The 13,119-nt window shown below is 31.7% G+C and overlaps 1 protein-coding gene across 1 annotated transcript; it reads left to right on the top strand.

Moving 5' to 3' along the window:
• LOC109346945 (cytochrome b-c1 complex subunit 9) lies at positions 8,229 to 11,364 on the top strand. Its single transcript, XM_019586685.1, has 3 exons — positions 8,229 to 8,465; positions 9,405 to 9,445; positions 10,989 to 11,364. Exons 1-3 carry the CDS (start codon positions 8,346 to 8,348, stop codon positions 11,074 to 11,076), a joined length of 249 nt encoding a protein of 82 aa, XP_019442230.1. The 5' UTR covers positions 8,229 to 8,345; the 3' UTR covers positions 11,077 to 11,364.

The raw sequence follows: 13,119 nt of genomic DNA on the forward strand, positions 1-13,119 counted from the left end.
GATTAAAAAGAGTAAGGATCCTCTCCATTAATGGAGAGACAAGTACTACAAAAACAAAGGAAAAAATAACATGATAAAGATATTTTTATCCTTTTATATATAATGAAATATCACATTTGTCATTGAAAGTACACGGAAAAACAAGTACTTGCTAATGGAAATGATCCATGTTCGATTAAAAACTGCAACCAAATAAATCTCAACATTTCAGAAGTTTTTAGAAGGAAAGTGTACAAGAGTATTAAATCTAATCTTGGAACATCGACCTTACCTCATGACCAACGAATCACACAAGGTGATCATCGAAACAAATTTGAATACAAGGTTGCCATCTAAAACAAATTCAAAGTGATGACTTGAGGGCTTATGAACTACTTCGGTACCTTATTGGTATGGCTGGAAACGAGCCGAACTGAGTCGACCAGAATTCAGCTCAATTCAGCTTGATAAGGATTGGTTCACATTGAAACTCGACTCGAGTTCGATATGAGTTATTTTGTAGCTCGAGTTCGGCTCGGTTAAAGTTCGCGAATTATTTGGCTCAGTTCGAATTAGTTTATTAACTCAAATAATCAATTATTTTGAAACAAATATTGTTTATATATATATATATAACTTTAATTATATATAATAGCAATAAATATAAAAAATAATGTATGGGTCATAATAAACATAAAAAAATAGTTTATATATATATCGAGCTAACTCATGAACCTAACGATTCGAGCTATATCCAACTCAAGTTTGACTTGTTTATTTAACGAGCTCAATATTCAGCTCAAATTTGACTCATTTGGTACATGAACCAATTTTCTCAAGCTAAATAATGAATCGAGTTTCGAACAAATACTGAGTTAGTTCGGTTCATTGTTGAAGATGCAAGCATACATGATGAGCATATTGTGTATGCAAGCATGGATCACATAGATTTTGGTGAAGACAAATGTATGAAGAAGATCTGGATCCTGACCTTGGCACGAGTTAGATGAAGACACCAACATCACATAAAAGAAGAAAAGGAAGAATACTTATGACGATAATGAAGACAAAGCTTCAAGAATTTAGAATCTAAGTCTTTAGGTACTTCTATCCTTATACTATAAACTATACACTTAGTAGTAATTCTCAAAAGTATTTTAAAAGAAAATTGATAAATACAAGTATAAATGAAAACAATTTTCAAAATACTGTGTAACAGATTACTAGATCTTAGTAATAGGTTATTGTGACTAAGTAACAAGTTACTAGAACTAAGTAACAGGTTACATGAGTGAGAAACTAATAAGTGCCAAAAATGCCTAAATTTCGTACACTTTTATGGCACTTATCTTTGGCAAACTTGAGAAAACCAACTAATTCAATACTTTTTGGATAAAATATCACAATCTTGTATATATGTTTTGTGTATTTCTTTTCTACTTTATTTTGTGGGATTTAGGATGAAAAGAGATGAAACATTTAAGTGCAAACAAAATGCTCAAAATAGGCCAAAATAATCCACACATGACATGCTTAAAGCTTGACATGACAAGCTATGTGCTTAGCCTTAAGCATGACTCAACAAAATTTGACACATGTGGAAAGCATGGAGTCAACATGAAGCTGCTCACTAAGCAGCTTAGCCTGGATCAAACCCATGCCTAGCTGACCTAGACACTAACCTGGCACGGTCAGACCCAACCTAGCATGGTCATACACAAGTATGACACAAGTCAACCTGCTCAAGCAGGCAGCTTAGTGGAGCACGTTGACCGCCCAGCTTGGAACCACACACCTGGCCAGATCAGTAAGCACCAACCCACATCACCATCAACACGGTCAAAATTGCTCAAGGAGGCATCGTAGTGATGCCACATAAGAGCTTGGCCGTGTGCACTAACAAGTTGGTCAAGTTGACTTAGCCACCAAGCAACCATGACCTCATGCATGACCTCATTCTAAGTAGCTCCCATAGGCTTTTCAGAGGTAGCTCACAATAGTTGGGCAAGTAGCTCACAATAGCTTAGGTGACTCAGCCCTAAGCAGGTGACTAAGTTGCTTGGCCAAGTGACCAAACTCATGCCGAAGAGTTTGGTCAGCAGCTTGGCGGTGGTATTGAGTAGCTTGGCGGTGACAGAAAACTCCTATAAATAGGAAGCCCTTCAAGGCATTCAAAGCATTCCATTTTACACATCTGAATTCTCTCTTCTTCTACACTTTCTTCTTTGTAATTTCTTGGAGAATTTCTACTCCGAAGTAGTTTAGGTAAATTTATTTTGTAGTTTCTCCTTAATTCAAGAGGAGAATGAGTGATCAAATGAGATGTACAAATTCATTTTTCAATCTCATTTGTGCATGATAAAGTGTCTTAAATCCTTGGATTAAGATGGCTAATGCTCCTGAATTTTAGTTGAATTTTAGCTCACTAATATTTCTTGTAATTTCTTGTTTCATTATGTTGAATCATGTTTAAGTTATTACTTTGACAATTTCAATTCTTTAGAAAGTGCTTAATGCNAGTTTTGATTCTTTAAGAAGTTCTTAATGCGGTTTTAGCTTGATCACCTAAAACTTGATTTCAAGATCCAAAATGCTTCTTTTTAAAGTCTTGACTATTGAACTAAAAAGTAGGAATACACCTTAGTTCATTTGCCAAATCAAAACATCCATTTTAAGCAACTTGTAATCAAGGTTAATCAATGTTTACGGAGCCTGAAATAAGGCATGATAACTTATTTCATCGAGTGGCAGTTTTCTATTGATTAGGGTATTTTGCAAGGTTTGAAAATCTTTTTTTCTCGCTGAGAGGACTGGGGGGAAATTTTATGAACTGGTGTTTGGAATAACCAAAGTATAACGCATAACTTTCATAAACATTTTTTTATAGAAACATGTTAAGAAATATTTCCATCATTCAAACTAAATTGTCTCCTCAAGAATTTGTGCATATTAGTTGTTTATGTTTACTTATTAGAATGTTAAAATTTCATAAACAAAACCAAACAAAAAATATGTTCAATTTTTTTAGTAAAATAACATGTTTATAATAATGTTCTATTAGACTATTCTTTATGGTTCGAAATAACTATATACTATACTACAATTGAATCTTGAAAGAGATACAAATGTAAAATAGTAAAGTGTTATTAAATAAATTTTATTTGTTGACAAAGAAATAAACTTTGAATCAAAGTGAAATTTAATTCATAAATTGTATCTTTGTGAATAGGAAAATACACAGTCATAATGAGTAATCTAACTACTAACTTTTATTTTGAGTCATTTACTTTCTGCAACTAACATTTATTTATTGCTTTATTCTTTATTTTTTATATCAACCCAAGAAGTGGTACGGTTAACTTCTAACTTTATTATGTTGTTCACTTTATTCTTTGTCAACCTTCCATAAGGAAGTAGTTTGGTTAATAACAGGAAATGGAAATAAATATCACTCATTATCACTTGTGTTAATTTTCTAAATTCATACCAATAAACCGGGGTTGGAATTTATTCCACAAAACCGAGATGGTATGAAGTGGTTAATAATTCAATAAATCTAAGTTTTTGATCAAATGGAATATTCTTGAAACCATTATACCAGTGTTGAAAATTCTTTCCAACAAAGCCGAGATGACGAACAAAGAATAAACCAGTCACTAAATAAATTGATCTGAAACTATCTCACATATGCTAAACCTCTTTCAACAGAAATGAGTTATCCAACAAAAATTGGTCAGGGTAATCGATTACACCAAATGGGTAACCGATTACACAACACGGTAAAATATTACCAAGTTGGACAGAGCAGTTGAGTAATCGATTACACCTTTTGAGTAATCGATTACTGCATGTGAAAATCAATTTCTCAGTTGGACAGACTAGTTGGGTAATCGATTACATCGATTAAGTAATCGATTACATCGATTAAGTAATCGATTACTGAGAGTTATTACACCAGTTTTCATATTCACACTACACAGCTTTCAACCCAAACGAAATGGTTTCATTCCAAACAATTCCTACCTTTTCGTAGAGGTATTCTGGTTGATTGGAAATTCTATATAAATGCATTGAAACTCATTTCATAACAACACAACAAAGAAATAACTCACTTACATAATCTATACTTTTCTGAAATATTTGCTCTACACTTCTTGCAACTTGTTCATAACTTTCAAAACTTGTTTTCTAAAGTTGCCTTAAGTTTTATTGCAAGTTATTCAAACCATTTGAGCATTAGTACTAAATTATACAAAGAGTTATTGGATTGCAATAGTTTATAACTTCAAAATCTTGTAAAGCCAATCCATTGCCATAGTTAAACGTTTTCTTCATCCAAAATATTGAATTACTTTCTTTCACAAGGGTTTGATAAGAAAGGGGATAGAGTCACTTGGAAATATCTTTCACAAGGGTTTGATAAGAGAGTGAGTAAGGCACAAGGAAATATCGGGGTCGGAAATTGTAATTGCTACTCTTAATATCTAGTGAAGAAATCTTTTGTGATACAAGAGTACTGGATGTAGCCTTCGGTGGGCAAGAAAGTGAACCAATATGAAATCTCTATGTACTCTCTTCTCTTTTATCTCCTTACATGATTATTTTTCTGCACAATTTTTCCGCTGCTATTAACTCTTGAAATTTGCAGAAAAATCTATCATAGTTTTAAACAACTAATTCACCCCCTCTTAGTTGTCATTTCAGTCTTACAAAAGGTTGATGAAAGACAGAGTTTCATAAAGACAAAGATCGACAACAAGGATTATATATCAAGGACAAGCTTACATGGATGAACAAATCAACAAACAACAAAATCAGGACTCAAGATTCATACAAGATAAACCATTTAAGAAGATCTAGAGGCTAAGTGTTTTTATATCTTTATTAGGTCTTAAGATGTTTGCTTAGAAAGAGTCTAGGCTAGGATGAACCCTAATGAAAGTCTCACAAGCTAAAATCAATCATAACTAAAAGGAGACTTACATGCATACATACATGATTTACATGTACATGCATACGTACATGATCATACAATTTTGGATTCATTTAAAAAAGAGTTTTAAATCATACATCATTCAAAGTCACGCATCATACATTTACAAATTATGCAGGAGGTTCATATCATATTGAAATATCTCTTTGTAAAATCATTAATCGATTAAGAGATATTTTAATCGATCAAGCATTGAATTCTTGGGAATTCGTTAACCGATTAAGTATGGGTTTAATCGATTAAGGGTTGTTGCAATTTATGGTTTCTGGTATTTTAAAGATTCGTTAATCGATTAAATTTAGTGATAATCGATTAACTACAACTGAAAACATAATTGTATATAAAACCAAGTTTTTCATATTGCTTCATAACATACATGAATATATTTTCATAGAAGTTAGAACACATATACGAAAAACATATTTCACATTGTTCTGAAAATCATTGCTCTTTCACTTTCATATATTTATAGATATTTTCAAAGTGTTCTTTTGAAAAGAGAAAATGGAGAATCTTTAGAAAGATCCCCAAAGAGCTTCATTGTCAAATCTTTTGTAAAAAGAAAACCTTGCATCTCATGTTTTTTGTATTCTAATAGTGAGATTTGTAGAGGGGTTCTTAGATTCTATAAGAGTGATTATTCTGCACATATAGGTGCATCAATAACTTGAAAGATTTTAGACAAGACAACAACATGTTCTCTTGGAGTGTTTAGTATCACCATTGAAAGAGATTTAGTTTGGGAAAACCCTAGCTGCGGTTAGGTAAGTTTCTTCACGGGAGAAAGAGGCTTCAGTTCGAGCGAAACAGATGTTGGGGCTAGAGTCACGAAAGGTGTGAGTATTTGAGTAAGCGAGTTGAGTAGCCAAACCGAAGTGAGAGGTTCATCGATTCCAAGAAAGGAATGTCTTGTGTCTTGTATTGGAAGTTTGTTTGTAAAAGAACTCAGGATTTCCATAGTGAAGAAAAATCTCTCAAGATCAGAAGGAGATGCCTGAATGTAGTTTGTAAGTGTACCCGCAAACGAACCAGGATAAAAGTCGTGTCCCATTCTTCTCGACCCTTAACTCTTTACATTTCCTTATTGCTTGATTTGCTTAACTTGACATGCATATTATTCTGAGTTATTCGCATATTCAGTTTTGTGCATTTACTGTTCTTAATCATCTAAAAGAAGTGCATATAAGTTTAGTTGAATCTTGGTAATCTTGGAAGTCAAAGAAAACTATTTTTCATAGAACATGAACTGAATAATCGATGATGTTGTTTAGTTAATCGATTATCTGCAGAATTAGTTTATCGAATATAGTTGGTTTTAATCGATGAAATAGTGTGTGAATTTTTATAATCTATATGTTTATCAAGCAACTATAATTATGTATTGTATTATTTATTCACTCCCTCCTCTAGGTGCGTTACAGAGCTTTGTGGGACCCAACAATTGTAAGTGCTACTTATTCATGACACAAACCAGATTTGGACCCATGAGCATTGTGGTTACAAATGCTCATTTTCTTTACGTCTCCAACTTAAAATCTCTCTTCAATTAACTCATCCCAAATCTCCATCATCCCACATGATACTACACCTTTTAACACATTAATCATGGAAAGAAAGAAATATACTTCTTTTGGATTTTGTGAAGAAAAAAAAGGGTTTAAACAATGAATTTTTAGAGATACTTATTTTGGTGCATGGGTTTCCCATTTTTGACCCAAAATATCATTCACTTTCCCTTCATCATACTCTCCCAAACAGTGTTAGATATAGGACTTAGAAGTAGGGTGTGTAAAATAGCATAAAAATTAAATAATAAATATTATCAATTATAAAAAATGAAAAATTTAGTATCAAAATTATAAAATTTAAATATACTTAATCAAATAAATTATATATTTCTTAATTAATCTCTATGTGATTTCACATTTTAAAATCGTTGAATAATTAATTCGTTATCAATGTTATTGAACATTTCTCGCTAAATATAAGTCACTAGCAAACATTCATTTATGCATCTCTCATTTAATTATGCAACCTATTTTTTCACAATTTTCATAGTTGAAAAAACTCTTCCTAAAATTGTATTGCTAATTTCAAAATAAGATAAATTAACAGGTAAACAATGTGTCTTCCATGTTCAACCAATTTATATGAAAGATTATTGATTCATTTCAAAGAAGTAAATTTGATACTGTTATGTATATCAATGATGTAAATCTCAAGTTGATTGTCAAACATCACCAAATGAATTGAACAAAAATCATGTGGATAAAACTTTGTAAATTCAATAAGTTTTATCATATCAAAACTAAAGAAGAAATTGGCTAGACTCGAAAAAGACATACAAAAAACAAATGGATATTTATTTCGGAGAAACAATCATGAAATTCCTTAGAGAGAAAAAATTATATACACCGACAATATAAGAATTTTCTACAGTGTCAGTTAATCATCACCCTTCATTTTTAATCATTATTACTCTTCAAAAAATATAAATGAATTCTAGATGTTGTAATGAGTGTATATAATTTTTTACACTAACAATAAATATTATACTTAAAATTAAAATTAAATTTAAGGTTTTTAGAGAAATAAGTTGTATAAACATTTTTCAAAAAAATATATTAAGTTGCACACCCTCAAACTTATACATCATCCTGCCTTCTCCCAAACCCAATAATACCTATTTTATCAACCTCATATCTTATTCTTAGTAATCTAATCACAAACCCCATAACATTACCTCTATCTTTGTTCCCATAATGCCAAAGGTTTTCATCTTCCTTATGGGATTTGAGGTTATAGTTTGGCAGAATACATAGAGAAAGGGAGGGGAAATAATGATGGGTACTTTAGGGTTTTAATTTTTTTTGGGTCCAAAATAAAATAGATGGGTAAAAAATATTGAGGAGCTTCAAACCATTAGAATTTAGTCGTTGGTTCCATTGATATAGGTTTGATTTCCCTTAAACAAATTTTTGGGTTCGAGTATTATAGATGAAAAATATCTGCATAGAAAGTTAGGCTCATATACCTATGAATATTCTCAGCTCGAACATAATTGCTTATAGTGTAAGGATATGTGTGAAAAACCAAAAAATCATTAAAAAAAGTTTTAGGATAAATAACTAAGATATGAATATTTTTTACACTTAGTGAATTATTTCCCAAAAAAACATATCCCACTATTTGTTTTTTTTCTTTTTTGGTTTAAAAGACTTTTCCGTAACTCATCTATCAGACAAACATTCATCAGCCCAAATTGACCTCGATCTCGTTCTCTTACGTTTCGTTTCAAACATACCCTTCGTTCCCCTCACTCTTGGATCCTATTTGTGCAGCAGGAGATATCTGAAACCCTAAATCAGGCACCATGGATTCAGTGGCTCGAAGAAGCAGAGGAGGTGTTCTTGAAGGCCTTTACAAGGTTCTCATGCGCCGTAACTCTGTCTATGTTACCTTTGTCATCGCCGGCGCTTTCCTCGGTGAACGGGTCAGTATATTTTTCCTTTTCTATCGTCAAATTTTCGATACCTGTGAGCAAACAACCACACAATCCGAAACGATTAGTTCCTTTACCATTGGTTATATAAAAATAGAATTGAAAGGAGGAGTCCAACTATTTTCTGTCTTTGATTTTTAAATTACATGGATAGCTGAGAAGGTTGTCTATTCGAAAAGAGAGGGTTTTGAATAATATGCATACTAAGGTAGCATTTGGCTAGCGGATAGATACTGATTTATGTTCTCTATGGCTCCGCTTTGGTTCAACTATTATAGTGGAAGTGTGGAACCAACATAATTTGCATATTAATTCACTCCGTTATAGAACCATAAAGTCTGTGTTGTTCCCTTTTGTCATGTTTGCCAAACACTACCTAAGTGTTTGTTTCTTGAGAACCTTCCGATTTGGCATCTTTATGGTTAGGTAGGAAGGATTTGGAAGATACCACAACACTCGCAATTGATGAGAAAGTGTAAGAGGGTTAAACTAAGGATTGTTATGTGGTTAAGTGAAAGCTTAATTGTTAATAAACTTGTCCTTTGGAGGTTAAAAGATCTGTGGTTCATTGTCCAAATAGTTGAACCTCGTGTTTTAAATTGTGGTCGCGATTGTGTTTAATGTGATTGCGGAATGTTGTGGTCTCATCATTATGATTTAGTGTCATACCGCAATTGCGGTGTAATGCGGTTGCAGTAGATAACCGCAATATTAAGACTGCATCACGTGATGTTGTCCGCAATTTGAAACACTAGTTGAACCTATTACTTTATTTTTGGAAGAGGAAGGGATATTTCAAATGACATTTCTAACTTTACTATGAAGAGCTTATTTGCATTTAATTTTGAGTTTTGTTATTAATAGTTTCCTTGACGATAGTATTGCAGTTTGGATTAATGAGAGGTTCCTGTTTTTGGTTTCAGGCTGTAGACTATGGAGTTCACAAGATCTGGGAGCACAATAATGTTGGGGTATTAAATCTGCTTGATTCTGTGTCTAATTGTCTATGTGCTATTATTTACATATTGATTTTATGATGAATGTCATTTGATTTTCATATTGTTCGTTGAGATGATAACTTAGATTGATTTAATTGAATTGATACTTTGTTTTGATTGTTATCCTTTTGGTCTTAATGTGTTAAAACTTGGAAGGTGCTTGTTTCCGTCAATCTCTGGGCTTCTTAATAGTATGTTTTAAGATCTTTATCTTATATATAATTTTTTTAAGGCATTTATATTATTATAATTTTTTAAGATCTTTATATTATATAATCTTAAAAGGGTTTAAACTTCTAACAATTCTTATCTTTATATTATATAACTTTTAAAGGGATCAAACTTCTAGCAACTCTTTTCTATCTCGAGTGCAATGGTACTTAACACTATTTTCATTAATTCTTATTGAGTTTATAGTCTTGGGTTTATATAAATCTCTTCAAGGTTGGGATTTCTCTGATATGCATAGATTGGTTCATTTTCATATTATACTATGACTATTAATCAAAAACGCTAACATGGTCTGCATGATTTTTCATTATTTTCAAAAAATAGAACTTGGGGGAAGGGGTTGATGGTCTTAATATTTTCACTATATTGTTTGAAGCGTTGAATTCTGTGTGCCTCAAAATTTATAGGTCATTGGGTCCGTTTTAGAGTTAAGTTTTGGAGTTAAGTTTTGGAGGGAAATGAAGGGAAAGAGATGGTTTGACAACCATCTCATAAGTGTATTTTTTGGCTTTGAAGTCTTCTCTTTCCCTTCCCCCTCCAAAACCCAACTCGCAAACGGACCTTATGGTTTTGCTGTTTCTTCTGATTGCATGTCACAAATCGATGTTGATGTCTAGGCATTTTGATGTACTGTCTCTTTTGGAGATACATGCGTTCAGTGGTGGATCTGGATTAGGGTTAGGATTAGGAGTAGTACAAATGGCATTTAGTGCTTTACCTTCTTTGTCGTATCCCATATTACATCAACAAACACAAATCTTATTCACGAGCTTCTCTCTCTTTCTCCGTTCCTACCAATTGCATACAGTTTCAACAGCTTTATGGAATATCAATCAAATATTTCATTGTGTGTTGTTTTGTGTGCTTTGGTAGCCCCCTCCCAAGCCATACAAGGAATGAAAGAAAAGTTTTTCTCTTAGATGTGCTATATCCCCTTCCACTTTCATTGTCTAGAGAACTCATATTATCAGGAGACATAAATTTGTTCACTGCCTATTGCCATGTCTCTCTCTACCTTAGTTCTTGAACTCTTGGCATCTCTACCTAGTTCACTGCCTGCTTCCATGATTGAAAACTGAACAAAAAAGGGGGCACAAGAGTTGGTAATCAGTTTTATGATTTATTTGATTTTTAAGTTCCCTTCTATTGTTTACTTATGATTTCTGCTAAATGATCAAGTAAAGATTTACTTTTGTTGGGTAATCAAAAGACATTATTCCATTTCTACTAAATGCTTTACAGTAGTTTTACTCTTCGACTACAATATTTCCAATTTCTTATGCAGAAACGATATGAAGACATTTCTGTTCTCGGGCAACGGCCATCAGACGAATGAATTGTCAGACCATCAGCATTTTGAAGGTTTATGTTAACCTTATGCTCTAAAAAGCAGTTCCCCTTTTTTGCAATAAGGGCTATGTTAGTCTTGGCTCTCAAGCTTTGGTTTCATTAACTGTTTGTTGGAAATATAAATTATTGGACTCCAAGTTTCAATATTGATTGAAACGATTTATCCTGGAACCTTGGATTATGTGTTCCTCTGTCTTGAGTCAAGTTATTTCTGAAAATCTTATGTTTGGAAAATTATACTGCACATTGCTTTAATTATATGTCACTTATGGCGTTTCAATACCTTAATAAGATTGGTTCCTATGAAGCTATGCAGGGGTTGTGACCAACCGGTGTGCTATGTAAATTGAACATATGTAACAAACGGAGGAAAAGTGATTATAGGTCGTTAGTTAAATAAGTTGGATATCTAATTGATGAAAAATAATGTGAAGTGTGTGAAAGTATATACTTCTTCAAAACTCACTACACTAATATACAGTGTGTGAAAGTTGGACTTTTTCTAATTAAATAAATAAAGAAAGAGAATATTCTTGAAATAATCAAAAGTAACATAAGAATGTGTGGTTGAATTGTGTTTAACAACTTTCTATAAAATTTAATTTTTTTGGTCGAATAAAGTAATTTTAATCAACAAATAAAAATTTAGTCGATTGACTCTGATTTTTAGCAGAAGAGTTTTAAAACGATTACTTCTAAGATTGATTGTAAAATATTTGAGACAAAATTCTTGTTTTCACAAAACAAAACTCATTAGGTTAGAAAGAAACTTAAATAAAAGGAGCAAATAGATAGAAATTTTACTCTAGCATTAGTTATAACAAGTATAAGGTTCCACTATAATCTAACATTAGTTATAACAAGTATTCTTCATACACCTAATTCAAGTATTGTTTATAAATGAGTGAATATAAATATTCAATTTGTTGTTATTTGATATGTGATGAATGAAATGTTTATAATAAATAAGAGTTTTTTTTTGTATCTCAAGGGTATCCCTTCAGCCATTTTTGAGTAAGGAACTAATCTTTTTCGGGATGAGTAATTGTCTTTCTCAACAAGTGTCGCTCTCAGAAATTGAACTATTGACATTTTGGTCATCCTGAGATCTAGTGGAGCATTACACCACTAGACCAATACCTTGTTGGTTAATAAATGAGAGTTTGAATGTATTTTATATTATTTTGTAGTATTTATTTATTTTATATTCTTTAATGTTGAGTTTATTTATAGATGAGACATTTGATGTAGTTGTTATTATAGTCGTTAAAGCTTTTGTTGGAACTTCTTCTTGAAATTAATATCCGTTGAAACTTGTCTTCTCTTCAGCTTGATTTTCTCTTGTACTTTTATAACACCATCCATGCTATAGTCATTCTGAATTGAACATTTATAGTCTTCTTGAAATTAATTCATTTTTTTGCATTTTCAATTCAAAAAAAAATTAAAGATGTTGACAAGGCTTCTACTCTTTCTTGATTTAACTATGTTGATTCTTCGTTCTTCTTTTATTAACAACTTGAATTATCGATTCTGAACTTTGGATAGTTCACACTAAATGTGCATATTCTTAAAGGAGTATTCAAGTTCAGTGATTTGATAAAATCTTAATATATATCTTGAATGCAAACATATCTCAAACATACACAAGTAATGAATACCAATATGCAATTTTTTGGAAGATTCTAAAAATGTGTTTTCTATATTGTCTAAATGATACAAAACTAGTGAGAAGATAATATTTTGCTAGTTTAAATATGTTTTAGTACTTGATTGAGTTTCTGCACACTTAAATATATAGATTAAAATGTTCAAATGGTTAAATATAACCTTACTTAATATATTTGGAATTATCAAAACTTAGAGGGTTAATATTTAAAATGTGTTCAACACATATGAGGTCTTAACATTCTTCCAATTTCTTTATGATAACAAATAATTGCTTTATTTTATTTAATATTAAACACAAGATGATTCAAACATGAAGATGTAAAAAGCTTAAGGCTCTCATGAGAATATTTAATAAGTTTCAGACAAATAATTGTGTGAATATCATATAATATACA

This window comes from Lupinus angustifolius, chromosome LG05 (assembly GCF_001865875.1).
Source record: "Lupinus angustifolius cultivar Tanjil chromosome LG05, LupAngTanjil_v1.0, whole genome shotgun sequence".
Lineage (NCBI taxonomy): Eukaryota > Viridiplantae > Streptophyta > Magnoliopsida > Fabales > Fabaceae > Lupinus > Lupinus angustifolius.